The sequence below is a fragment of the Aulonocara sp. 'chitande type north' Nkhata Bay genome, linkage group LG19 (assembly GCF_057382095.1).
Source record: "Aulonocara sp. 'chitande type north' Nkhata Bay isolate Kocher_YH1m ecotype deep benthic linkage group LG19, A_spYH_male_GT1.1, whole genome shotgun sequence".
NCBI classification, from domain to species: domain Eukaryota; kingdom Metazoa; phylum Chordata; class Actinopteri; order Cichliformes; family Cichlidae; genus Aulonocara; species Aulonocara sp. 'chitande type north' Nkhata Bay.
In genome coordinates, this window is record NC_141362.1 from 9,617,641 (window position 1) to 9,642,186 (window position 24,546).

Here is a 24,546-nt window from a genome sequence, read left to right on the forward strand (position 1 = left end):
AACTCACTTTAGGCACTAAGACTACTTGGTTTAGGTATTGGTTAGGTGTGGTTATCTGAAGACATTTGTAGCCACAAACCGTAGATCACGAAAACTTAAATCTTAAAGCAATTAATATCCCCGTCCTCAGGTGATGTTAGAGGTGGAAGATAAGGATGTTTTGGGCTCCCAGTTGTTGGTGCTGACAGGTCAGAGGCTGAGCTACTCGCTTCTCCACAGCCAGAACCAGACGCAGGCTGCCATGGAGCTGCTGGCCCGCCTGCCCCCCACCCTCTGCACGTGGCTGAAGGCGATGGTGAGATCCCAACACTACAGCCTGCTCTTTTCCTAAAGGGTTATTTGCAAGTAGTGCTTGGAGAACTAGAGTGCATAGTTGAGTGTACATACAGGGTAAGAGTCTTTGAACTCTACATTTATGTGTTTTCAGAAACAAATAGGAACCTTTGGTGTCCCCAAAGAGCCAATGTGTTGTTTGTTTTTTTCTATTGCTCAACTGAATCTGGCACCGCAGTTTCTCCTTTTTGTTTCTTTAAAATGTAGTCATTGCTGAGTTCTGTTCACAGTGACAGATTCTCTGTTATAACATGAAATTGTTTAACTTTTGCTCAAGTTGGTACAGTCATGAGTGTCCAACATGAATAATTAGCCATTAAAATCACAATAGGTTAAATTTAAGGCGTATTAAAAAACTTTTTAATAGAATTTAAATGATCTCAAAAACGTTACACTTCAGTTCAGTTATATCCAGTTCCTGCTGGTTTGGTTTAGGGAGCAAGAACTGGTGGTTTGAGAGTGAGTCAGTTCACAATGACGCTAGAAGATTGGAGAAACCCAATGAGCAGACCGTGCCCTGTGAGCTGCTCTTTCTGAAATTGGTGCAATGATGTCAGTTTTGTCTGAATTTAGAATTAGATAAAAGCAGCACAAATTAAAATCCTGGGAGTGAGAATGGGCTGATTTATTATTACTTACAGATATAAAAACTGACTGAAATCATTGGTGAGACTGTAATAAATTAGAAAGGGGGGGAACTGGTCGCTGCAAGTGCTGCCCCTCAGCCAGGACGTGTAATGTAGTTTAAATAAATCATCTGGTCATTTTTAACTGGAAGTGTGGTTTATTTTGCAGGACCCACGTGAGCTGCGGTGTCCCCTGATCCCGCTGCCCCAGACCAGCCGGCTGGTCGGTCGTCTGATCGAGATACTGCCGGAGAACCACGCTCAGTACAGTCTGGCCCTCCACCTGCTGGAGGCCGTAGAGGTCCTCACCACGGAGGACTGAGGGGAAGATGCTGCAGATAGTTGGAATGTGAGAGACTGTCAGAGAGGAAGAGGATAAAGAACTTTCTCACCCCCGTTTGGAGGTTTTGTTGTTCTGCTCAGTAATCATAGGTGGTGTTAAACACGATGGATTCAGAGGCTTTTAATTGTTTTTTTTAATCCATCTTATTTCCCTGCATGTGACAACAAATGAGATTAAATATTTGTGTTAGTACTCACGTTAAAGTCAGACACCCTGTGTGCCGTGTCAGACGACGACTCTTCTTCACAGATCAGAAATGTATTAGCAAGAAAAATGGACCTGATTTTTTATTTATATATGCAGACTGAACTTTAATAGCTGTGCCTGTACACCAGCTGCTCCCATGCAGAATAAAGATGCTTCTTAAAGCTGGGAGAACATGAGTCTGAAGACCCGTTCTTTATTTTTTCATTTATAAGTCAGACAACTTTGAATTCTTTATGTTTACAAGGAACACAAGCTATTATACAAAGAAGTACCCACCAGCATCAGTTTGCTGTCACAGTGACTCTGTAGTGCATTCTTTTCCCATACAGTAAAAGGAGCAACTAAATCAAACACTCATTTCTCCTCTGGTTTGTAGAGCTGTTTAATTACCTGGATTTATCATCTGCCTCCCCCAGAATATGACAGATCTAAACAGGGAAATACATGTTTGAAAAAGAAAATATCCACAATCCTTATGATCAGGTATGATCTAAATGCACCAACAAAAGATTCCAGCTAGATAACATCAACATTTACAGCAACATTGCAAGCTTACAATTTAGAATAATTCAGTGCATTTTAGGACCTTTTAAAATCTCAAAAATATGGTGGCCAAGACGTTCATATCAGGAGCACCATCTACTAAATTCAAATTTTTTAAATGACAAAGTGCATTCAAGATTGTACAGCTTTGCTGACAGCAGAACTGTCAACATATCCGAGGCACATTTTATTTGGTGCTTTACACAAGGGAGGGAGAACTGAGGGCGCTACAGCCAAATGCACTTCTGACAAATTAGCCTGTAGGTGCTGATAAAGTGATTGTTTTAAGGTGTAACTGGAGACTCAGGCAAACCACACAACCCAAACTTGTGTCTCTAACACAATTACGAGGTTTCATTAATAGACGAGACAACAAACATCTCTAAAGCTCCAAAACTTGCCAACTGATACCAAAAATTGTTTAGATTAGGGGAGAAAATGAGAAATAAACGCTACAAACCAGAGGTGACGAGTCTACATTTGCCTTTGGGGTCAAATGTGGCTGTAGCACTTTTTTTTTAAAAGAACGCAGACACACGTAAGCTCTCTGAATGGAAACCCCACCTATAGACCATCTTTTTACATTTGTTAAAACACATTTCAGAGACCAGATGCTTTGTTGCCTTCCTGTGCTGAGCTGAGGCTTTGTTTTTCTTCCAATAAGCATCCTCTGAGAGAGAACTACAGCACGACAGCAGATGTTTCTAGTCCTTTTTACAGCCTCCGATGGGCGTGCAAAACCTGGTCTCTGGTCAGCCCTTCAAACCGAGCCAGAGGTCATCAGTGAGCCTGGGAGACGACGCTCTGGCAGCGCGGGCAGAGGCAATCCGCTGAGTTGGCGGTGTAGCGGCGACACCGTGGGCAACGGGCAGCAGAGGTGGGCGTCACTGCGATACTGTAGGCGCTCTCCTCGCGGATTACACCACCTGATAAAACACAGACAGATTCTGGTGTGAAACTTGAAGATTTGCAGGTCTGTGAATGTATAGAAATGCAAAAATCCTGTCAAAGCAGTTTGAATAAAAGTAATTTCAACACCAAAATCTTACTTTATGTGACAAAGTATAGATTACTATGGTTGCATACTACAAAAAAAGGTAAGGCATTGCTGTGACAGCTATCAGCTGCTGTTACTCTTATCTGGGAGTTTTAGGCTGAAGGTCCTCACCCTCCAGGTTGATGAGGAAGGTGCCATGGTTCAGCAGAGCCTCCGGATCCAGGTCTCGAGGCATCTTTGTGGCCAGGTTGACCCGAGCTGCCATCATCAGCTCAGCCAGCTGGGAGGTGGTGGAGGTGGGCTCCTCCTGGAGAGACTGGAAGTAAAGTGGATGATGGCAGGAGTATATATATATATATATATATATATATATATATATATATATATATATATATATATATATATATATATATATATATATATATATATATATATATATTAAAAACTTCAAGTACAAAGTAGTGCACAGTGTTTCACAAATCAAAAAATGCACGAGTGCTAATATGAGGCACCAGAAATACAAGTTTTTCAATTTCAGTGCACAACAGCAGCTGTCCCGGTAAAGGTAATGTCTGTAATTGTAATTAAGCAAAGTGACACGGTAGCTTGTAAAATCAGCCAGATATTAATTGATATTTAAATTGGATTTCAGTCCATTTATGACTTAAAAAAAAAGCTGGATGGGTTTTGGTGATGATGGGCCAATCTTTGCTCTCCCATTCTAAGTTGTTTCGTGAGTACTTCAAACGTTTTTCCAAACTCTGCTCAGAATGAATCAAGATGAGTGAGAAACTCAGACAATTAATTTTCTCACTGTTATGCTTGAGACGGGTATATTGGGAAGCGTTTATCATGCTTAGAGTGATGCAACATCTTCCTATCAAATTCATTAATATTTCTCTTCTCTCTGCTTCAAGGTGAGAATATGAATGAGACGAGGAGAAACTAGCATCATCATAAATAATGTTTTGACGTTGGCAGACTCTCACACTAAGCTGTAATCAGACTAAAGCAACTAAATTAGCTGATTAATTTATGATGTATATATTTATAAACTTAAATTTATGGATGCATTTATTTGTAACATTTTACAAAGTTACAGCGCGTGTGGATGTTCACCTGGGGGGGTCTTCTTCCTTTAAAACAAGTTTACTAGTCTAAATTTAATTGATTAAGAAATGAGTAATCATGGACGTCCCTTCACTCCGGCAGCCGGCTTCTTTCACAGCTTGCTGAGCTCAGCAGGTTGTTCACTAACACCTACTATCCTACACCAGAGGGCTAGTACTAGTGCAGTACACTACAACAGATGACCCAAATACAGCATCTCTAGGTCAGTTTAAAGTCTATATCTATTTCTTTGTTGTTAACAAAACCAACACAAAAACAAACCCATGGGAGTTTCTGTCACACAATCCTTCTGCACTGTCGCACACACTTCCGTTCAGTTTATATGAAGAGCCAGCTTACCTCCATGAGTTCGAACAGGAGACCTGGCTCGATGGCGACAGTGAGGTCGTACCTGGCGGCGTTTTTGCCAGGAATGGAAGACAGGAAGGAGTCCCTGATGGCACACGCTCCTTCCACAGCCTCCTCTAATCCTGGTCGCCGCCACACAGAGCTGCTTTTAATCCAGCCACTTTTAAATAATGTCTCCTCTTCTATTGAAACACAGAAAACATAGAAAGGCTGTGGTGGAGAATGCATGCGGCAGTAAAAGAGTAATCACAGAAAATCGAAAGACACGTACTGTCATGTCCCGGTGCGTGCAGGTACACCTCTTCAGCCATATGTGGCAAGATCGGAGCGATGGATCTCGTCACGCCATCAAGAATTTCCTCTAAAACCGTCTGGCAGGATCTTCGACCCAACGAGTCCTCTGCATCGCAGTACAGTCTGACCGACGGAGAGACAAAGACATGAACAAAGCTACTGGAGGCAAAGGAATCTTTAACATGTTCTGACATGTCACCTGTCCTTGATGATACTGAAGTAGAAGCTGGAGAGTTCTCTGGTTATGAAGGCCTGCAGCACACGGATGACCCTGCCAGCATCAAACTCACTGTAGGCGTCCGTAACCTGCGAACAAAGAGACGTCAGCAGGGGGCACAAATGTGCTCGTTTCATTAGTTGGATGGACTACACCTTAAACACACCTTGATGCTGTACTCGCGCAGCAGGTGCAGCATGTACTGGTCGATGTAGCGCATCTGTTTGGGATCCACAGCCTGCAGTCGTGGGTCGAAGCCCTGCAGGTTTCCGAGCAGGAATTTCAGAGTGTTCCTCAGCTGGAAGGCAAACAACAGCCATGAGAGGAGGTGCAGCAGGTGAGATGAACGTGGCGAGCAGATAAACTGCACCTTAAAGTACCTTACTGATACTGTCCCGGGCTGAGCTGAGCGCAGAGGGGCCAATCTGGACATCAGAGAAGACGTTCGACTCTGCCACCCACCAGCGGAGCACGTCTGCCCCGTAGGCCGGCTCAGTGGGGCCCTGGCAAAGATGACAGGTTAGAAAGTTTCTACACAGAAATGCAAATTTATCTTCTCAGTTTCAGCTTCATTTAAAATCTTTTTTTGTGTGTTTTTTAAAGTGGCAAACAAGGAAATGGTAAAATCAAAGAATCACAATTGGAAATCTTTGATGCGTGAAGTCCTATATTTGCAGAGTGTAGCTGACACAACATGTAGATTGTAGTGAACAATTTATTTAACTTTATCTTAATTTTAAATCTAGAACAGGTTGAAACGTCTTCATCCGTTTTACCTTCCCTCCATTAATGACCACATCAGGATCCACAACGTTGCCCACCGACTTGGACATCTTCTCTCCTTTCTCACTGACTGCAAAGCCGTGGACCACAAGAGACCTGCAACAATATTCATTTTTCAGACACTTCTTTCCGTGTATCATTATCATCTGTGTGACGAGTGGAAGGCACGCTCACTTGTAAGGTGCCTTGTTCCGGACAGCCACACTGGTGAGCAGCGATGACTGAAACCAGCCTCCAATCTGGTCCTTTCCCTCCACATAAACGTCAGCCCGAGAGTCCGACTCCGCTGCAAGAAAAAGCTGAGCTCTGAGCTAAACTGTATAAAATTTGAGTTCAGCATTTAATGATTTGCAAGCTATTTTAAGCTAACAACAATAACACATTCTTAATAAATCTTTAAAGCCTTTACAAAGTAATCTCCCATGGGTCAATGAGATGATTATGGAATTTTTTAATGACAAATACATTGTTATCTAGTATTTAGCTAGCAATTTCAACTCCTAGCAAAACTTAAGCTAATAACTTCAGACTTTATTGATAATTTTAACTACGCATTTTAAATGACTGAAGCATGTTTAGTTAACAATTTATTTGCTAATAATTTCATTTCTTTATCCCTACATTTACATAACAGCTTCTCACACTATTTCAACTGTTTATCCAGTTATGTAGCAAATGAACCTTTCAACACTCTCAGTGTCCTGAATGTTTTTGAAAGGGAGTCATAAAAGGCAGGGTGCTGAGATTCATGCTGTGCTAATCAGTTACAATCTTCCAACTGAACAACATGTTCATCAAAAGTCACAGGAGCTTGCAAAGAAAAGCGTCTGGACTTCTTTAAGTTGCTTGAAGACGTTTCACCTCTCATCCGAGAAGCTTCTTCAGTTCGAAGGTCAAATGGACAAGACTCAGCAGTCCATCTGCATCTAAAGGTCAAAGGTCACTCTTTCAAGGATGCCAATGTTCACATTTTGGACAGAGAGGACAGATGGTTTGAAAGAGGAGTGAAAGAAGCATCTATGTCCACTGTGAGCGACCATCTTTGAACAGAGCCGGTGGTTTACGACACCAACTCTCTGCCATCTATAATCCAGTTTTGAGTTCCCTCCCCAGACGCCTTAACGCCCACTCACATCCTGGGCCGTCTGACCTCAGGAAATCACATGATAGGGTGGGCCCAGGTTTCACAATGAGCTCACCCGAAACTCTGGCTGATTGGGACCCACACCCAGTTTCACACCTTGGCTCAGGCGATTAGAGGATCATCAGGGGGTCCTTTTGTCCCTCTGTGGGGGGATACTCCCACTAGGTTTATATCTGGGACTCTCCACCATTTGACCTTAGAACTGAAGAAGCTTCTCGGATGAGAGGTGAAACGTCTTCAAGAAACTTAAAGAAGTCCAGACGCTTTTCTTTCCAAGCTCCTTAGACTACAATGACCTGGATGACTGAGAACCTTCACAGACATGTTCATCAAAAGACATCACTGAGTACTGGCAGTACTGAGGCACTGCGATGGAGTAGAAGGAAGAAATGGGTTGGCTGGTAAGTGATAACACATCTTTACCAAATATCCCAAAATATTTTAAAGGTAAAAAGAGGTAAAAAGTACAAGAGAAGATGGAAAGAGACAAAAAAGAAAATAAATGACTATAATACAAAGACTAGAGTGCCTGTCCCTGTAGCTGAACGATCGAACAACCTGTAACCAGAGATTTCTGGAGCCCAGCTGGGAGCCATCTGAGATGTGACTCAGGCTCAGAGTTTTCCTCCATTTCCTCTACAAATGACAACACAATCACACAGATGATGGAAAAACTCTCATACTTCAGCAAATAAGTGTCTATTTGAATCTCCTGGAGCAAAACAAAGCTACTGCGCCATGTGGTAGTAGTTCAAAAATACCTTCAAAATGCAGACAGTTCAAAGTGAGCAGGATCCAACTCTAATATTGGTTGAATTGCTATTAAAAAACATTAACTCCACTCACACCCCTCGGCAAATTTTGACCCAAAATGTGCTGAATAATAATCCCCCACCCCATTACGCCACCTGCAGCCTGAACCATTGACATGAGGCAGGATGGACCCCTGATTTCATCAAATTCTGATCCTATCCCAGATATTTGTGTTTAACAGGTATACCTAATAAAGTGTGTAATTTCTGCTATTTCAACTTTTAACCCAGTGTTTAGTGAACGATTTCACTTCTTTATCCAAACATACTGTTTCCATACTATTACCAGTTTTAACTTTTAGTCATACTTATTAACCGGTTTTCATTTTTTCCTACTTCTGACCCTGACAGTGAGCAGGAATTTCTTCCAGTTCTAAAAACAGATAAATAAATCCAATCGCCTTGTCCGGTATCTGTGATGTGCTGACGTTTGCTAATCCAGGACTCCGACTAGCCCACTCTCACTAATGATGCTTTGCAAAGCAGCTTACCTGGCATGTGGGACTACATAAAGTAGCTTCAAGTAGCTTTGTCGCTAATAAAACTAATAACAGGAGGTTTGATTAGAGGCACCTGGAAACCTTCAGTCACAGGCCTGTTCTGCTGCTCTGAGACGATCATTTTCAATGTCCTCGGAGAGGTTTTTACAAAATTAACAAAATCCATTAATACTTTTACATGATCTGCATAACAGGACAAACTGAAGAAACTTCAAATGTACCTTCGAGCACTGCTGCCCACGACGCTCCACTGTCAAACCAAATGTCCAGAACGTCTTCTCCACGAACGTAATCACTCGCTGCACCTGCTTTACTCTGAGACAAATATATATATTCACAGAAAAACTGTGATAAGTTTTACATTTACGAGAAAAACATCTCAAATATTCTCTTAGAGAAAAAAAAAAATGTCAAAAACATTGCCAAGAGTAAAGCCATGTGCCCTTGACTCCCTATGATGCCTTTAAAATCATTAATGGATATGGTTTCAGTTTTTCCTTGTCCACAGCATGTAAGAAAATGCTTTTCCCAGACTTATCAAAGTCCAGCCACCATTTGAAGTGTAGCTGGTAACTTACCGGAGTAGAGACAGAAGGGTGTAGAGCTAGAGTGGAAATTTACCCAATATTGGTTTATAGATATAGATAAGAAGCATATGCACGAATGACACCATCATCAGCACAGAGGTGTATTTTTGCTTAGATGTCCTTGCAAATGTCATTAATAAAAACGGGTCCCAACACGGAGGCCTGTTAATCCAAGAAAAATCTGATTTACGGCCCCCTGTGTGGACACACACTGGGTTTGATGCACCAGTAGGTTTGCTCCTAAGCTTGTACACTGGTTTAGAAATAGAACCCAGAAGGGCTGTTACACTGTTGCACATTTTTCCTACAGTTGTTGTAGTTTTTACAAAATGCCGTTGCCTAAAAAGTGGGACGGCAAAGTTAAAAATGCTTGAGGATGGGAAGGGATGCCTCTGGCAATGACATCAATGATGGATGACAGTGAGGACCCTGTTATCAGTAATATCTGATTGTTAGCTGTTTCCACACATTAGTTTTCGCACCTTCTTGAGCACCTCGGGAGGCAGCAGAGTCTCAATGGGAAGCTCCCACCAACAGTCGCTGCCCTTTTCTTTGAAGAGCTGTGCGATGTGGGACACAGTGTATCTGTAAAGGTCAAAGAATCACAGATGTTTGCCAGTTTGTAAATACTGTTTAAAAAAAAAAAAAAAAAAGAAAGAACAAAAAGAGAAATTTCAAGCATACAGTAAATATGTGCACGCAGCTGTTGGTGTGTGTGTTTTATTATGAATGCGTTTGTTGGCTTTACTTGTTGATGAGAGCCTCTCCACTTTCTTTATGGTAGAAGACGGGGATGGGGACGCCCCAGCTGCGCTGCCTGGAGATGCACCAGTATGTCCGTCTGTCCAGCATGGTGAGCAGGCTGCTCCTGGCCGACTCGGGCAAAACACGCACCTTCTGCAGGGCCTCCTGCAAAATCCCACGCACATACTTCTTTAGACAAAACTGGAAATGTGAAGCACTCCCGCTCACTGGAAGAAATGAAGTGTCAGGTACAGACGAAAAAACTAATCTGGTCCAAATGATCTGAATGTCTTTTACCTTTGCTTTGTCTTTGAGTGACTCTGTGTTGATGAACCACTGTTTGCTGGGTCTGATGACTACAGGTTGCTTTGTCCTCCAGTCATACGGGTAACTATGGACGCACTGCTCCTCCTTCAGCAGAGCATTGCACTGCTTCAGCATTGAAATCACTGAGTGAAGCAAGCATCAGATACATCCATCATCAAACAAGAAACAAACTCATTTTCAAAACATTTTTTTTTTATCTTGATTAACAATATTATTAAAAAATTATTTCTTTTTAGCAGCCTGTAGAAACCCCACGTTCTTCCCTCTTTTCCATGTTTTTATACCTTTATCATTTCCTTCTGTCATTACAGAAAGCTTCTGTAGTTCAGGTCCAGCTAATTCATTGAATGTCCCATCTTCATCCACCATACATTCCTTTGGTAGAAGAATAATGTGCACAAATACATCAGGTTTTATCATATACTGTAGCCACATTATTCATCAAACATGGTCCACACTGTTAAATAATAATCTCCTTGCATGTATATTGGCTATACTGATTAATGAAAATCCCTTTTTGTATTTTATTTGCTTTTTACAGATTTCAGCCAACTCACAAAGCTTTCAAAAGTCAAAACCTAAGAAATTATGTCTGTGTGTGTACAAAAAGAATTATTAAAAACATAAATACATTTCCAATTGGATTTTTTTATATATTTCTGTATTTTCACCTTAGTTATTTCCCCAGAAATATGTTTTTTTCTGTATTTCTTCCTACTTTTGGCTCATTGGGGCCTCCATATACCCACAAGTTTTTTCTTGACTGTTGGGATTTTTAGTTTTTACACACAGAACACACCACAGGCAGTTTAAACTGCGAGGCCACACTGTAGTCCTCCATCCCATGCGCCGGTGCCGTGTGAACCAATCCAGTTCCCTTCACCATGGTCACGTGATTAGCTGGCAGCAATGGCACTTGTTTGTCAGGAATCGTGGGATGTTTGCAGATCCCACCTTCAAGCAGGGAGCCTAGGAGAGGAAAAAGATGGAGAAACAACTCTGCTCGTCTTCTCAAACTTTGGGGCAGGGTCCACTGATGGGACGCAGAAGGAAAAATACAGAGAAGAATTTCATTTCCCCAAAATTCAACCTGGATTATTTTTGTTAAAAGCTCATTTCTACTGCAGGAAGTATCACGTCTGCACCTGGTAACGTGATGCTTCAGACACTGTGTGTTACCTGTGAAGACGCCTACAGTCTGCAGGTCTGTGCCCAGCAGTGCTGCTATGCTGGCCGTCCGCTCAGTTGCTACTAGAAACTTCTCAGAGTTGTCCGCTCTCTTCACCACAGAATACCTGCAAGCAAGACAGAAAACAACTCACTCAAAACCCCACCACGCTATCCACGTTACTGACATCATAATAATAGTGCCTGGGTTAGACAATGTTTGGTTTAAAACAAACAAACAAACAAATACACTCTATAGTTATGAAATGGAAACGCATCTCTTAGGTTTAGGTAATAAAGTCATGATGACATCTTATAAACTGAAACAAATCGTTTGCTTTTTTCACGACTGTCACATTTTGCAATGAGACCAAGCTGGACGAGTCTCCAGTGTGTGGTGCTGTTCCTTACTGGGCATTTGGCATGTAGCAGACAGCCTGGTTAGCAGGAATGGTCCAAGGCTGGGTGGTCCACACCAACACGGAGACACTTTCCATCCCTGCACAGACACACACAGTCAGGAGATTTCATACCAGGTGAAAAATGACTAAAAGCTTTATCCACATGTGTGCTTCACCTTCTTGTGAAGCGATCTTTGGTGGAAGCGTGACGAGGGGGAATGTGGCATAGACGGCTCTGCTCACATGCTCGGGGTTGTACTCCAGCTCCGCCTCTGCCAGAGCTGTTCTGTAAAAGTTGCAGCAATAGATTCAAGATTAGAAGAAATTATTACAAAGATGTAATAACTGCAATAAACTGCATTACCCGGATGAAGGAGACCAGAAGACAGGCTTGTAGTCCTGGTAAATGAGCCCCTGAAGAACAAAGAGGGACAACCACATTAGACCATACACTGGAAGCTAAAGATATCTCAGTGAGTCCCATTTTGATGTTTAAATTAAATAAACGAATTCAAAAATAAATAAATAAATAAAATGTTCTCTGACTGGGGTTTGGGGGTCTGTTAATCCAGCTGACACAAAGAAAGCCTGGTCATGCTGAACCTGCTTTGTAGGTACATCACTCTACTGTGACACTGCCTGATGCTTAGATCAGATCATCACCCACCTTACTGTGCATCTCTTGGAAGACTTTCAGCTGAGCAGCCTCGTAGGTGCCATCAAAAGTGTAGTAGCACTGATCCCAATCAGCCATCACCCCCCAGCGCTGGAATGCAGCTTTCTGGCGGGCTATTGCTCCCTCTGCAAACTCCCGCGCTGGATGAGACAAACCAAACAGCAGCTGCATAAAATTTGAATAAAAGTCACCAGAAAAAGCCCTCTTTCTACTTCCTCCTTCTTCTTCTCACCTTTCTGTCTGATCTGCAGAGGACTAAGGCCGCTCGTCCCCAGGTCTCCCAGAGCCTTCAGCTCAATGGGGAGGCCGTGGCAGTCCCACCCTGGGATGTAGTGCACCTGCCGCCCTCTTAGCATCTCAAAACGGTTACGGATGTCCTTCAGGATCTGAATGGAATAATAATTGAGAAGCTAGTAAATATTTACAAATCATGAGGGCAGGAATAAATACGCCGTTGTTCGCATCCAAAAGTTCCGTCTTATTTGTTACTTTCACTATAGGAGGAAGAGTAGGTGAAATATACTACCGGTACTTCCATGTTACTCTAACCTTCTCAGTCTCAAATTCCTTTGGAAGGTATTTCCTTTTAACTGGGCTCAGACAGAGTTCCTTTAACAGAATAAAGTTGATGTCTTTTGTTGTAAACCAATTATCAAAAAGGATTCTTACTATGCAGAGACATCCAGGAGAAACCTTGGAGTACAAAATGTTATCTTTAACAGTTGATGTTTAAAGGACTAGTATAACTTTTATAATGAACAGTGACCCAATTTTTGGATTTAAAAAGGCTAAAGGTGGGTCAGGGTTGGTTGGCAGATGGTGTTAGCCCTGCAACAGGTAGGTGATCTGTCCAGGGTGTGACAGCTGGGGTAGGCCCCAGCTCAACTACAATGCTGAATTGGATAAGTGAAAGAAAATGAATGGATGGATGTGACCTTATGTACAAAGATGCTTTTGTTTTCCTCGTAAAATGCACTCATTATTATACACGTGTTTTGTGGTATAACATTATATTTGCAAACCAATTTTCATTGGAGGAGGACTTGATGATAGAAAGCTGAAAGGTTTCACTTTTACCTTATTGAGAGCGTGTCCAACATGAGGGTCTCCATTAGCATACGGAGGTCCATCATGAAGGCAGAACTTATTCTTGGCCTTCCTCTCCCGCTGCCATGAGTACAAATCTGCAAAACCACACTCCTGCAAAAAACAAAAATTAATATCTATTAAATCTTGAGTGAGCTTTTCCAATATGTATGAAGGCATGATATAAGTATTTTATCACGTGTGACCAGGCTTAGTAATCCCATTCCTGTAACTTTTACTCGTGTGTTAATTTATAATTTTCTCAAGTCAAAATTGTTTTATTTTCTTCTTTTACTTCCTTTGTAAAATTTCTTATACTGTCTTGTGCTAATCACGTTACAGTAATCCCTTTAATATTTCATGAATAGCACTTTAAACTGCCTTGTCGTTGCAATGATCTGCATGTTTCAGCTCAAAATTGAAATCAGGACTAGTTAAAAGTAACAATGATATAGCTGTCAGCCTGAACAGTCATGCCGAATTAAAGACTAAATGCTAAACAAAAGTATAAACTATTCGTCTGTTGTAGTTTATCGAAACCACTTAGTAAGCGACATAAAACAAATAGAATTTAACAATTTTTGAATGAGATTTCGTTAGCCTGCTGTACCTGTTGTATTTGGAGTTCTCGGTCCAGAAGCTTCTGTCCGGTCAGTTTCATCGGGAACTCGGTCTTGGGCAAAAGCACTGAATCCCGGTACAGTGCGTTACCGGAGCCGTTCTCTGCGGGCTGACCATTAACTTCACCCGAACCGGTACCGTGACAGCGGCGGCTGGAGGTGCAAGACCGAGCGCCGTGCAGGAGGAGACCGCCTCCCCGCTGTGACCTCCGTGCCCATCGCACTAGCGTCTGGCTCCCCGCCGAACTCCGGCACAGCAGCCGCAGCATGGACAGACGAATAGCTCTGCGGCCGAGCTGCTAACTCGCAAAAACAGACAGCTTTGTTGTTTCTGCGTGAAGTTTCCGTGTTGTTTTAGTCCGCCCTTCTGTATTAGCGTGCTCTGTTTCCTTCGGAAGAAATACAGGAGAGGACAGCTACGGAAACCCAGCGGGGTCATGGATGAAGCTTTCGCATTTGTGACAGCGAGATGCCGCCGTGGCGCTGTTTATTTTGAACCATGACAGCAGAAAGAAAGACATTGCTATAAATTATTACGCGTAAATTACTTTTCATGTATATAGAATATGGAGTGGTGCTCATCACTTATGCCTCACTGGGGTTCAAATCTTGATATTTAGGCCCCTTAAAGACCTTATAGTAACTTTTTACTCCAACAAAGCACTTTGCTCTCAGACTGCTGGTTTACTTGTAGTTCATAGCATATTTAGACGTAGAATGGGAGGCAGAGGCAGAGATCATGGGGGACTCCCATGATCCATTGAGTGTTTCCACAGCAGTCTTTGTGTTTTCCTTCCCACTGTCACAAAAGTGCTTGTTTATAGGGGTAATCTGATTGTTGTTTTTTCTTTGTTTGTTTTTTCGTATTTTGTAGGGTACTTACATTAAAGCTTGAGGCAACTGTTGGTGTGATTTAGTGCTATATAAATTGAATTGAATTGAATTGAATTGAATTCAGTCTGGGGCTTTTCTGTGTTGAGTTTGCATGTTCTCCCCATGTCTGGTTCTCTTGTGGTAATCCAGCTTCCTCCCACAGTGCAAAGACATATAGTTAAAGGGGTTAGGTTCATTGGTGATTCTAAGATTGATTATAGGTGTAAATGTCAATGGTCGTCTGTTTCTCGCCCAGAAGTTAGTCATTGTGAAAAACTGGCGACCCGTCCGGAGTGTACTCTGTCTCTCGTCCTATGACAGCTGGAATAGGCTCCGGATAGATCTATCTGTTTATAGATAGATAGATGTAATTATAATTTGTGTGTCGTATTCACCTTTTCCAGTTGAGTTTAGTACTATGATTAAAAAATAGTCTGTTTTCTGTTACATAAAATGTCTTTTTTAGAGGGTGGCCTCTCAGCAAATCCACTGCTGAACCAAGGCGTTTTAACTCCTCTTTCAAAAGCTACACTTCCTTTACGCCAGCTTTCTATTGATTGACTCCCCCTTGCAAACAGAATGTTTGAACATCAGGCTAGATGACTGGGATGACTATTTTAGTGCTGTTTCCTCTCACAGGAGCTTTGATTATTGCAGTATTATATATTTATGTACATGAGAGAAAACAAGGTAACACAACAAAAGTCCCCCTTTAAAAGGAACCAAGCAGAAACTGACCTTTACAATGTACCTTGTGTGCGCTTGTGTGACATGATGAGTGAAGTGTTTTTCATGCAAGAATACAAAAGTTCTCAGACTTGAGGTCCTCGGATTTGCTCATTCAAAAATTCAAGTAGAATTTGGGAAAACTTTACCTACAAACCTAAAGAACCTAAAGTAATTATGAAACTGGGAATCTCTTCAAAATAAATTATAATAAACATACATGACCATAATGACTCCAGAAACAGGAAAGTTACTTTTTGTCAGAATTACGATTCAGCCTCAGTGACAGTCTGCATACTGTATTACTCCCTGATGTTACTGTCAGGGCCTTAGAAACTTGTTTTCGTCAAACTGGCTTCTTTTTTTGCTTATGTTTCACAGTGAGACTATAACCTGGCAGGACTCAATGCATCATCAACAGCTTGACTGGCAAATGAACTGAATGTGCAAAACACAGAGTGTTGCCTGTTGCCTTTTCTAAAGCGTGCCTTAGCTACAGCACATAGAAGAGATTTAAACAGCTCTGAAGTACAAAGCATTTATGTTGGAGCTCTGCACGACCTGCTGGTGCCAACTGGCTGTGATTTCTTGGGCCACATGAGGTTTGTTCTACCAGATTAAATTCAATAAGTGATACAATTATGACACATAACTTAAAGATTCAGAATGAGAAGGAAAAACTTCCTTTTACTGCAGTACAAGCAAGTTTTTCTTTCTCATTCTGAATCTCCACGGGTGCTGAACACACTGAACCTTTTAATAATCTGGTTAATAATTGGCTCAAATAATAATCTTGTGTTTATGTTTCATCTTTACACAATGTAATCCCCACATATGAAATGGTATAACCTCTAAATAATGTGTGAGGGATAAATTAGAGTCTGGAAGTGAGACAAAAAAAATTGGTTCTTGTCATTCATCTTCAAACGGAATTTAATTTGACCTGCAAAGATAGAAATGGGGAGCCTGGAGAGCCTTGTTTTAATCACTCTATTGATAAAGCTTTACTGAGCTATTTCATCTAACGCTCTCCACTCAAAGAGAGAACACTGTAAAATCACGATCAATGCATCAAAGACCACATAGAAAACAGGGAATAGTGCAGTATTAGTATGGCAGCTATATCTCTAATTTATTAAATATGCATTAAGTAACTTTGCTATTCATTTGTTTTTATTTCTTATCCGGTTTACTATAACGCAAAATGCATAATTCGTAGCTAAGTAAAAGTAAATAACATTTGTTGCAGAATGATACATAAAGGCAGGTGTTTTGGCGTGGTTGATGACGTCACTGGGAGGTATAAAAAAAGCAAAGGCTTGGTCTCCTGTTCCATTCACGTTTTCTCTACCAAGAAGAACAGAATCCCATCCATCATAAAGAAACTGTGCGTCGCAGTCGTCGGAGTTTTGCTGCTGGCTTTCCATCTCACATCACAGGTCAGTTTGATCCGTGCCTCCTTTTTTTGTTTTGTTTCTTCATACTTTCACCAACCTCATCAACTGTGGCCAACGGAATTTGTTTACGCATGAAACGCTGTAATGGCGCAGATGAGCTAAATGTTCAATTAGGGATCGAGGTTAAAACGTTATGCTTGGAGTGCATCTACGACCTCGTAATTTTAGGGGAAAAGTCATGAATATAAAAATCAGTTTGTCCCCTGCAGAACAGACGGCGGCAATAAGGATACAATGGCAAACATCTAGAAGTTTCGGGCTAGGTCTTGAACAGAGGCTTTAAAGCGCTTATCTTACTTTTTTTTTTTTTCCAAATCAAAATGGAAACGAAATGACTGAATTTTGATTAACTTTCTCCCTCGCACGTTAAATCCTAGTTTAAAAATGAAATCACCCGGACTGAATCATCTTAATTAAATACAAATGTGTTTCAGGTGGCCCTGGCGAATAACGCCACGAATCCGGACAACACAAACATCACCACCCCGAGCTCCACGGGGGCTTGTTGTGGGGCTACCGCCGCCTTCATGGTGCTGCTCCCCCCGCTGGCTCTGACCGCTCTTCTCCTCCACCGGTCCTGAGTGAGTGGACTGACCGCGTTGGACACAAAAGCCAGCACAGGTTACACTGTGGATCCAGTGCTGGCTTAGTCTAAATACACTAATCTCTCAATCCACCCACCCACCCACTCAAAAACAGCCAAAAACGCGTTTTGGAATTACATTTCAAGCGCTGGGTGGGAAAACTTGTCTTAAAAGGCGACGCTCACTTTCAAGCATTCTGCTCTTTCTCTCCTCTGTACTGGCTCTGCAAGGACTCTGAAAACTTTGGCACCACACCGGCCCTTTTACTCCTGCGTGCAGTGGGAGAACACCTCAGACTCGTGTAGTGACCGTCTTTGATTCTGGTTTCATTCGCCTGAACGTGATTTGTAAAGGAGCTAAATTGTGACCACTGTACTTTCAGGGTGTGACTTGAACTGTTTATTTTTATGTAGATTAAATAAAGCTTTAAATTGTGAGACCACATGACTCACCATCTCGTTCCTGCTTTGAGTGTTTAAAGTTTTCAGGGTAGACTGTAGAGCCATCAAATTAACACTGAATAAAGCTGGCGAGGCTGAGAATGAAGAGAATCAGATCAAGGGTCCACAACTGATGCAGCTCTGCTTCAAACTCCAAGGCTCTTACTTGGTTTTGGATGAAGGGGAAAGAATACGCTGAAGGGGTGTGGCCTAATTCTCAACTGGCTTTAGCTGCGAGTTTATTTCGGTTTGGTTAAAGCACAAATTACATCTGGAGTGTGTGGGGTACTGCCATTTCAGAAGTGGTTTTCTTCATCCACCATAATCTGGCAACAGTATCTCACAAAGCAAGACGTTGGTGGCATCTTAATAACTGACCAAGAGCAAGTAAATAAATGAAGGGCTGCCGAGGCCTTCCTCCACCTATTGCAGGGGCTTAGCCATAAAGGAGCCGCCTGCTTATCTGTGAAGGTCGGTGGCTGGATGGAATTCACCTGAGACACCCCCCGATTTGTGTGGGAATTTCCCCCTTTGATCACGAGACAAAGGCCGCATTGTCCAGCTCATTCTCTGCTAAACTCAGATCAGGACCTACTTCAGGTGCTGCAGCTTCAACTGCATAAGCATTTTTCCTTGATCTTCACATTTTCTCATCTTCCTGCTTGATAATCCGAAACCCAAAGAGACCCCTTAAGTCTCTCATCCTCCCGTTTCTTACCATCTGGAACAAAAGCAGAAACCTGAGTTCAGGTAAAGTGTTTGGTCACTTGTGGGAAAGGTGGGTGAGGGTACATGAAAGAAGGGAGAGGGGGGAAAGGTGAAGGACAAGTTTCAGAGTTGAGCCACTTCTCCTGTTCCCAGGCTCTTTCTGAGCAGCAATGTGCACTCAAAACTTGAATGATGAAACAAATGGAAACCTTTGAGGCTGAAAAATGACAAAAACGCGTCAGGACTCAAAGTACTGCTGTTCCTTCAACAACCGGCTCCAAATGTGAGTCTTTTCCCATAAACCCCCATGTTTAAATGTCCAATTTTAGAGCAGAATTAAACATGCTTACAGCCTGGAACAAAAACAAGGTTTTGGTCTTTGGCTTGTTATATATGATGTTAACATTAATTTGTAACGTATCTTTAAGCATCTTTTGTTTAACTCTGTGTGTTGAATACCAATTGTTGGTAAGGTTTGGAAAAGAGTTACCATCAGGCTGACAAAGAAAAGCAGGAAGTGAAACAGTGCAGATGATATCATCAGTGTGATGGCTGCTCTCTGAAGCATGGATTTACTGTTAAAAGTAAGTGAAATTGATACATGTAGGGCTGTAAGTACTTGGACATTGACTCGATTTTTGTCATTTTTCCCATTTATACCTCCACATTGGATTTAAAATCATGCAATAGGTGATTGAGTAACTGAAAAGATCGGATCAGATCAGCAGTTATTGTCTCGCTTGGGAGAAATTTATCTTGGACAAAGAGGGGAAACACGTCATATAAGATAGCACACATACATTCACAGTTTCACCAAAAGCCCGCTCTACTGGTTGGATGTCAGGTTTCTGACTTGGCCATTGAAGAATATCCCATTTCTTTGTACCGAGAAACTCTTGGGTTGCTTTTGCAGCAGGATTTGGGTCATTATCCTTTTTCCCCACGAAGCACTATGAGATAGGTTTTGCACAAAACTTTTTTAATTTTGTGCAACACATTTTAAAAACTGGAATGTTAATGTAATTATGTTAAAAAAATACACATACTCTGTTCTGGGTGGACTCTGTGATTACTTTTCTTTTACATGCTGTGAGAAGTGACCAGCCTGATGAGTGAAAGTCTTCCTTGTGGAAGTAGGTTTTCCAACCATCTTTTAAACAAGGCATTTCACACCATGATGCAACTGCATTCTGGCAGAGAAAAGCCCCTCAAGCTGCGCCTTAAAAGTGGCAACAGATATGAGAGCTAGAGCCCAGGAACAGAAGGGCTTCACCCACAGTTTGAGCAACCACACAGCCGGCCCAGCTCTTCACCTGAAAAAGAAACCAGCAGAGGGATAATGGTATGATTTGCTATGCAGTTAATTGCACTAATCCAAAACCAAGAAGCTTTTTTTGCTAAATAAAATTCTAGTATTTTATTTGGATGTTACATAGCAATAATTCAGTATAAGAATACTTTATTAATCCCCGAGGAAATTATGTAGTGGTTGTGGTGCTTGTGTGATGCACCCATATTGTGTAAAAATGCAGTTTACTTAAAAAATAGATAGTGCTAGTTGATAACTTAGATTTCCACTCATTATACTAAATGTGGTCACGTCTCTCTTAATAAAGAAAGAAATAATCGTGGCAGCAGCCCAGCAAATTGAGACTTCAAAATGTGAGTCCACAAAACAATTGATGGCCCAGTGGCTAAATCAATGTTTTATATACAGTCTGTTGGTGACTCACCAAGCCACCTTACAATATTGTATTTCTGAATTTGATATTGACCTATAAAAATGTCCCCTCACTACAAATATTAACGAGAAAATAACATACTACACGAAAACCGTAGCCATACAACCTTAAACCACCATTTAACAGCGGTGTGCGATATTTACAGACAGGCAAGCAAGTGCTTCCTCCTCTCACAACCAAATAAGTAAATAAATAATAAAATGAAATAAACTGTTCCTTATATTCTCCAGTCTTTAAAAAGAAAAATTGGTTAGATATTTCCTATATTAGTAGACAATGCCGAGTGGTGGATAATTTTTTTAGAACCACTGCTTTAGCAATAAAACACTATGCAAACACTAGGCCATATGTAAGAATAAGATACCACCCTTTCAACTCATTCATAATAGTGACTGCCACATCTTATTGGACTATTGAACTTCACACGTAATGGGCATGAGACTTTAAAAAAAAGCTTTCTGTCGTGCTTTAGAAGGTTAAAATATGTTTTTATGCATAATTAGTGACATTTGGTAAAGAACAGAAGAGGTACACATATGAAGCGATATTTATTCTTCCTCTGAGCCCCCAGCAGCATTATAAACACCCTCTAGTGTCTGGATGTGGAATACTGCTGTATAATAACCAAAATTTATGATAGTTAAAAAATTGTTTTTTTGAAAAAAGTCAACTTTGGTTTAATATTTAACTTAATTAATTCGATTATTCTCATTCTAATCTTACGGATAAAACTAGAAACAAAAGTACAGCTCCATTCAGTATTTTCCAATGACACCACAAAAATGGTTTGCCTTTACCATTTGACTCAGGTAAGGTTTCTGTTAAAAAACAACTAATGGTGTCATCGTGCCCTCTAGTGGTGGCGAGCTTTATAAAACAAAACAAAACAAAATACAGCATGCCTTTTAATATCGCTTTCACACGATGCAAGAGATTACCCTGCAGTATACCCACAATACAAACTTTAGGGGTGCCTGTTTGTATATTTTTTTAATAACCCTAACCCTATTTCCTAATTTATTCCTACAGTTGGCGAAGATGAACTGATTAAAGATCTTATTTTAAGTCTATTGTTTTCATTATTTGTGTTGTTATTCACATTTTCATTTTAGGATACATGAACCTCATCTAAACAATCTGACAGGTCAAATGTATCATTAAGAGTGTAAAACATTAGCAGAAATGAAAACTTGAAGTTCCAGTTTATAGTATCATTTAAAGTTTAATATTGATCTCCACTATCCCATGTCCAGTTCTGCCTCATTAAAGGATGTAGAAACTTATCTTATACTGTGATTACACATATTTTTGAAGTCTAATCATCATAATAATAAATGTGATATATAAGGTGCAAAGAAAGAGGTCCTGTTTGTGACTCTCCTGTGAATGTACAAAATCCTACCACATGATAACAACACTAACCAACACAGTCACGTGTTCTCAGTTTGCTCAAAGTTAAGTCTCGCCAGAAGAAACTGAAGAAATTATTAAATTAGTCTTAGCCCCGCACTTAAATGAGATTGAAATGATTATAATATTTATTTTCTATTTCCCATTATCTGACGTGCTGTGATGCAGGGGTGATTCTAGGATCAGTGATTTTGGGGGTGCTGAGCACCCAGAGAACTGCTCAGCCAGGCAAGATAAACTTTACTCGTCACGATGAGACTTCTTCCCTGTCTCTGTCAGTCCCTGCATCCTTAAATGTCTCCAGTTGTCCCAAGTTCCCTCTGACTGTCTCCTTGGTGCATTTAAACCCCTGTTCCTCCCTGTCCTCATCGTCTGTTGTCTTCATCTCCGTTATCAATCATCATAATTTTACCATCTCTATGCAAGTCTGCAAATTTCTTTATTAAATCATAAGATTCTTAAATTCATCAAGTCTCTCTGTGCCTGGGTCCTCGTCACAAAACATGACATCACTGTTTTGTACATTTTAACACAATTTAATCCCCACATTTGCAAAACACTTTTTTAAAAGTCTGTGACAAAACCATCAAATCAGATAAAGGTTATTTAAATGCTGCAAAAGAAGAATGGATTGGAATTTAAAAAAAAACAAACAAAAAAAAACACACACACACACACACACACATCCTAACCTTAATTACTTTACTGGGGGAAAATGATGAATGATGATTATGGTGAGTAAGAAGTAAACTGAGTGCATTTTTTGGACAGAGATTCACTTTTAATGTGTATGTATAATACAATACAGATATATAAAAATACACTCCAAAAATAGAGTCATTGAAATGTACAAAATATTGATAAAAATATATATATAAAAATGGAGGCAACTTTGCCTATGGTACAATGTATGAAAATATCTTTACTGCAGATACTACTATGGCTCTGCAGATTTATTTCTTTTATTTTAACCTATGTTGCCTCACCTTGAAGTTGGCAAATCTGTCTATCACTTTTTGGTGGTCAACTCTCTCAAGCAGTTTAGCAGTTCATTTTGCCTGTCACTATTCCCTGTCTGTTTTCCTACCTGGTTCTTCCTGACCTTGCCCTTTCTCCTCACGTTCCCCTCTTTCCTCTCTCCCTCTTTGGACTGACAATCATACACAAATAGATTGTATTCAATTAGATGAAAAAATGACATTAATATGAAAAAAAAATACTATTAAGATCACTAATAAAAAAAAATCCTCTCTCAGTGTACTCTCAACCAAAAGGCAACCAAACCATATGTACATCTAATAAAAGATATAAATATTGAAACACTGATCCAACATTATCCTTTATTGACGGATCATTTGTTCTTACACTTTTACCTGGGTTTAATGTCGGCACATATGACAAAATAACCAGCTTCTCTCATTCCATTTAAAACAGGACAGTGGTAACAACTTTAGGCTACGGACAATTTTAAGTTTTAGATTTTAAATATACATTTCAATGGGAGCAACAGGACGGTCAAATGTCGCTGATTTTACTACAGAGCAGGACTGATTGTAGGGTAGAAAACATCGTGGAAAACACGTTTCCAACACTGCAGGTTACCTGGGTGAATCAGCTAAAAAGAAACATGTTCTGACTCCTACCTAACTATATAAAGAGTAACTGAAGGTTAAATGTAGCTAATATGTCCTGTTTTAAGCCAGGCACTTACACCTCTGCTCCGCTGTGTCTCAGCCACCATGCTCTGGCAGCAAGAGCGCTAGAGCCAGAGTAGGGGAGAGTAGTGATGGGTCGTTCGCGAACGAAATGGCTCTTAGAGCCGAATCTTTGACGTGGACGATGCGAGCCGGCTCCTTATCGCGAGCCGGCTCCTTATCGCGAGCCGTCACGTGGGTTTGTTTTTCTTTCTCTGAGCCTCTCTCTCGCACTTTTTTTCCGCTTCACTCAGCACGTGAGCCTTGTGCTTTACGCTGGGCAGAGGGGGGGGCGGTAGTTACACTCAGTAGCACAGGAACAGAGCCAGAGAGAGAGAAAGAGAGGCAGGGACAACAACATTAGAAAGGTATAGTAATCATCCACAACTATTTTCGGTTGCAGATGATAAAGGATTCAGAAAGTTTATTCATGCAGGTCCATATGACAGAGAATGTGCATCTTCTGTTTGTTTTCATATTATAATTTATATTTAATTGTGTTGTGGCTTGCAGTGTTTTGTGTTGTTTCACTTTAAATTTGTAAAAGGAAAAAGCTGAAAATTTAAATAGTTAAAAGTTGAAATGTGAATAGTTGATTTTTGTATTATATGATTTATTTATTACATTTTATATGGAGTGAATAAATAAAAGTATATTTACGGTGGCCCCAAGAGACAAAGCACATACAAACTTCAAATCACGTATGAACTCTGAAGCATGTACAAACTCCAAAACACGTAAAAACATGTACAAACTCCAAAACACGTAAAAACTCCAAAACACGTAAAAACACGTACAAACTCCGAAGCACGTAAAAACTCCGAAGCACATAAAAACTCAAAACACGTACAAAAGACAACAGAAGTGCTCCAGGATGCTGGGCGCAGTGTTGAGCCTTTGTTATCTTGTGGCTACACAAGCCAGCAAGTACCAACGACCGGATTTGGTGTGTGGTAGTAACAGGTAAATGAACTTTTTTTTAAATTATTTGAATATATATGAGTGCCTGTGTATAAATACACAAAC

General features: G+C 40.8%; 2 protein-coding genes and 1 long non-coding RNA gene across 7 annotated transcripts in view; 2 read left to right on the forward strand and 1 right to left on the reverse strand.

Annotated features, from left to right (window-relative positions):
* rab3gap2 (RAB3 GTPase activating protein subunit 2 (non-catalytic)) overlaps nucleotides 1-1,680 on the forward strand; it is a 20,797-nt gene extending 19,117 nt beyond the window's left edge. For all 4 annotated transcript variants that reach the window (XM_086275988.1, XM_086275989.1, XM_086275990.1 and 1 more), the window contains 2 exons: nucleotides 131-295; nucleotides 1,129-1,680. In XM_086275988.1, the coding sequence (XP_086132114.1) occupies nucleotides 131-295; nucleotides 1,129-1,281 (318 nt within the window). In that variant the 3' untranslated portion in view covers nucleotides 1,282-1,680. The remainder of the gene's footprint in view (nucleotides 1-130; nucleotides 296-1,128) is intronic.
* On the reverse strand, nucleotides 1,569-14,300 carry iars2 (isoleucyl-tRNA synthetase 2, mitochondrial). Of its 2 annotated transcripts, XM_086275994.1 has the most exons (24): nucleotides 13,877-14,300; nucleotides 13,258-13,380; nucleotides 12,413-12,566; nucleotides 12,172-12,320; nucleotides 11,869-11,918; nucleotides 11,681-11,790; nucleotides 11,515-11,602; nucleotides 11,116-11,231; nucleotides 10,736-10,905; nucleotides 10,221-10,311; nucleotides 9,907-10,058; nucleotides 9,614-9,774; nucleotides 9,348-9,450; nucleotides 8,500-8,593; nucleotides 7,525-7,602; nucleotides 5,997-6,108; nucleotides 5,816-5,918; nucleotides 5,420-5,542; nucleotides 5,206-5,337; nucleotides 5,022-5,128; nucleotides 4,800-4,945; nucleotides 4,520-4,710; nucleotides 3,221-3,365; nucleotides 1,569-2,978 (listed from the first exon to the last, which is right to left on the reverse strand). In XM_086275994.1, the coding sequence occupies exons 1-24, from the start codon at nucleotides 14,153-14,155 to the stop codon at nucleotides 2,833-2,835; spliced, it is 3,123 nt and encodes a 1,040-aa protein (XP_086132120.1). In that variant the 5' UTR covers nucleotides 14,156-14,300; the 3' UTR covers nucleotides 1,569-2,832. The 2 variants fall into 2 exon arrangements, with proteins under 2 accessions (XP_086132120.1, XP_086132119.1); XM_086275993.1 differs by lacking the exon at nucleotides 7,525-7,602 and having other exon boundaries at nucleotides 1,572-2,978.
* A 2,448-nt stretch (nucleotides 14,301-16,748) lies between these two features.
* On the forward strand, nucleotides 16,749-17,970 carry LOC147306470 (uncharacterized). Its single transcript, XR_015126423.1, has 2 exons — nucleotides 16,749-16,924; nucleotides 17,377-17,970. It is a non-coding gene; the product is annotated as an uncharacterized LOC147306470 (long non-coding RNA).
* Nucleotides 17,971-24,546: the final 6,576 nt, after the last annotated feature.

Bases quoted from the DNA above. Each gene is read 5' to 3' on its own strand.
- iars2 (XM_086275994.1), bottom strand. From the start codon at position 14,155: ATGCTGCGGCTGCTGTGCCGGAGTTCGGCGGGGAGCCAGACGCTAGTG. The intron at 5,919-5,996 runs GTGAGCGTGCCT...ATATTGTTGCAG, and splicing joins CGGAACAAGGCACCTTACAA to GTCTCTTGTGGTCCACGGCT. The intron at 5,543-5,815 runs GTAAAACGGATG...CATCTTTGCCAG, and splicing joins TGGTCATTAATGGAGGGAAG to GGCCCCACTGAGCCGGCCTA.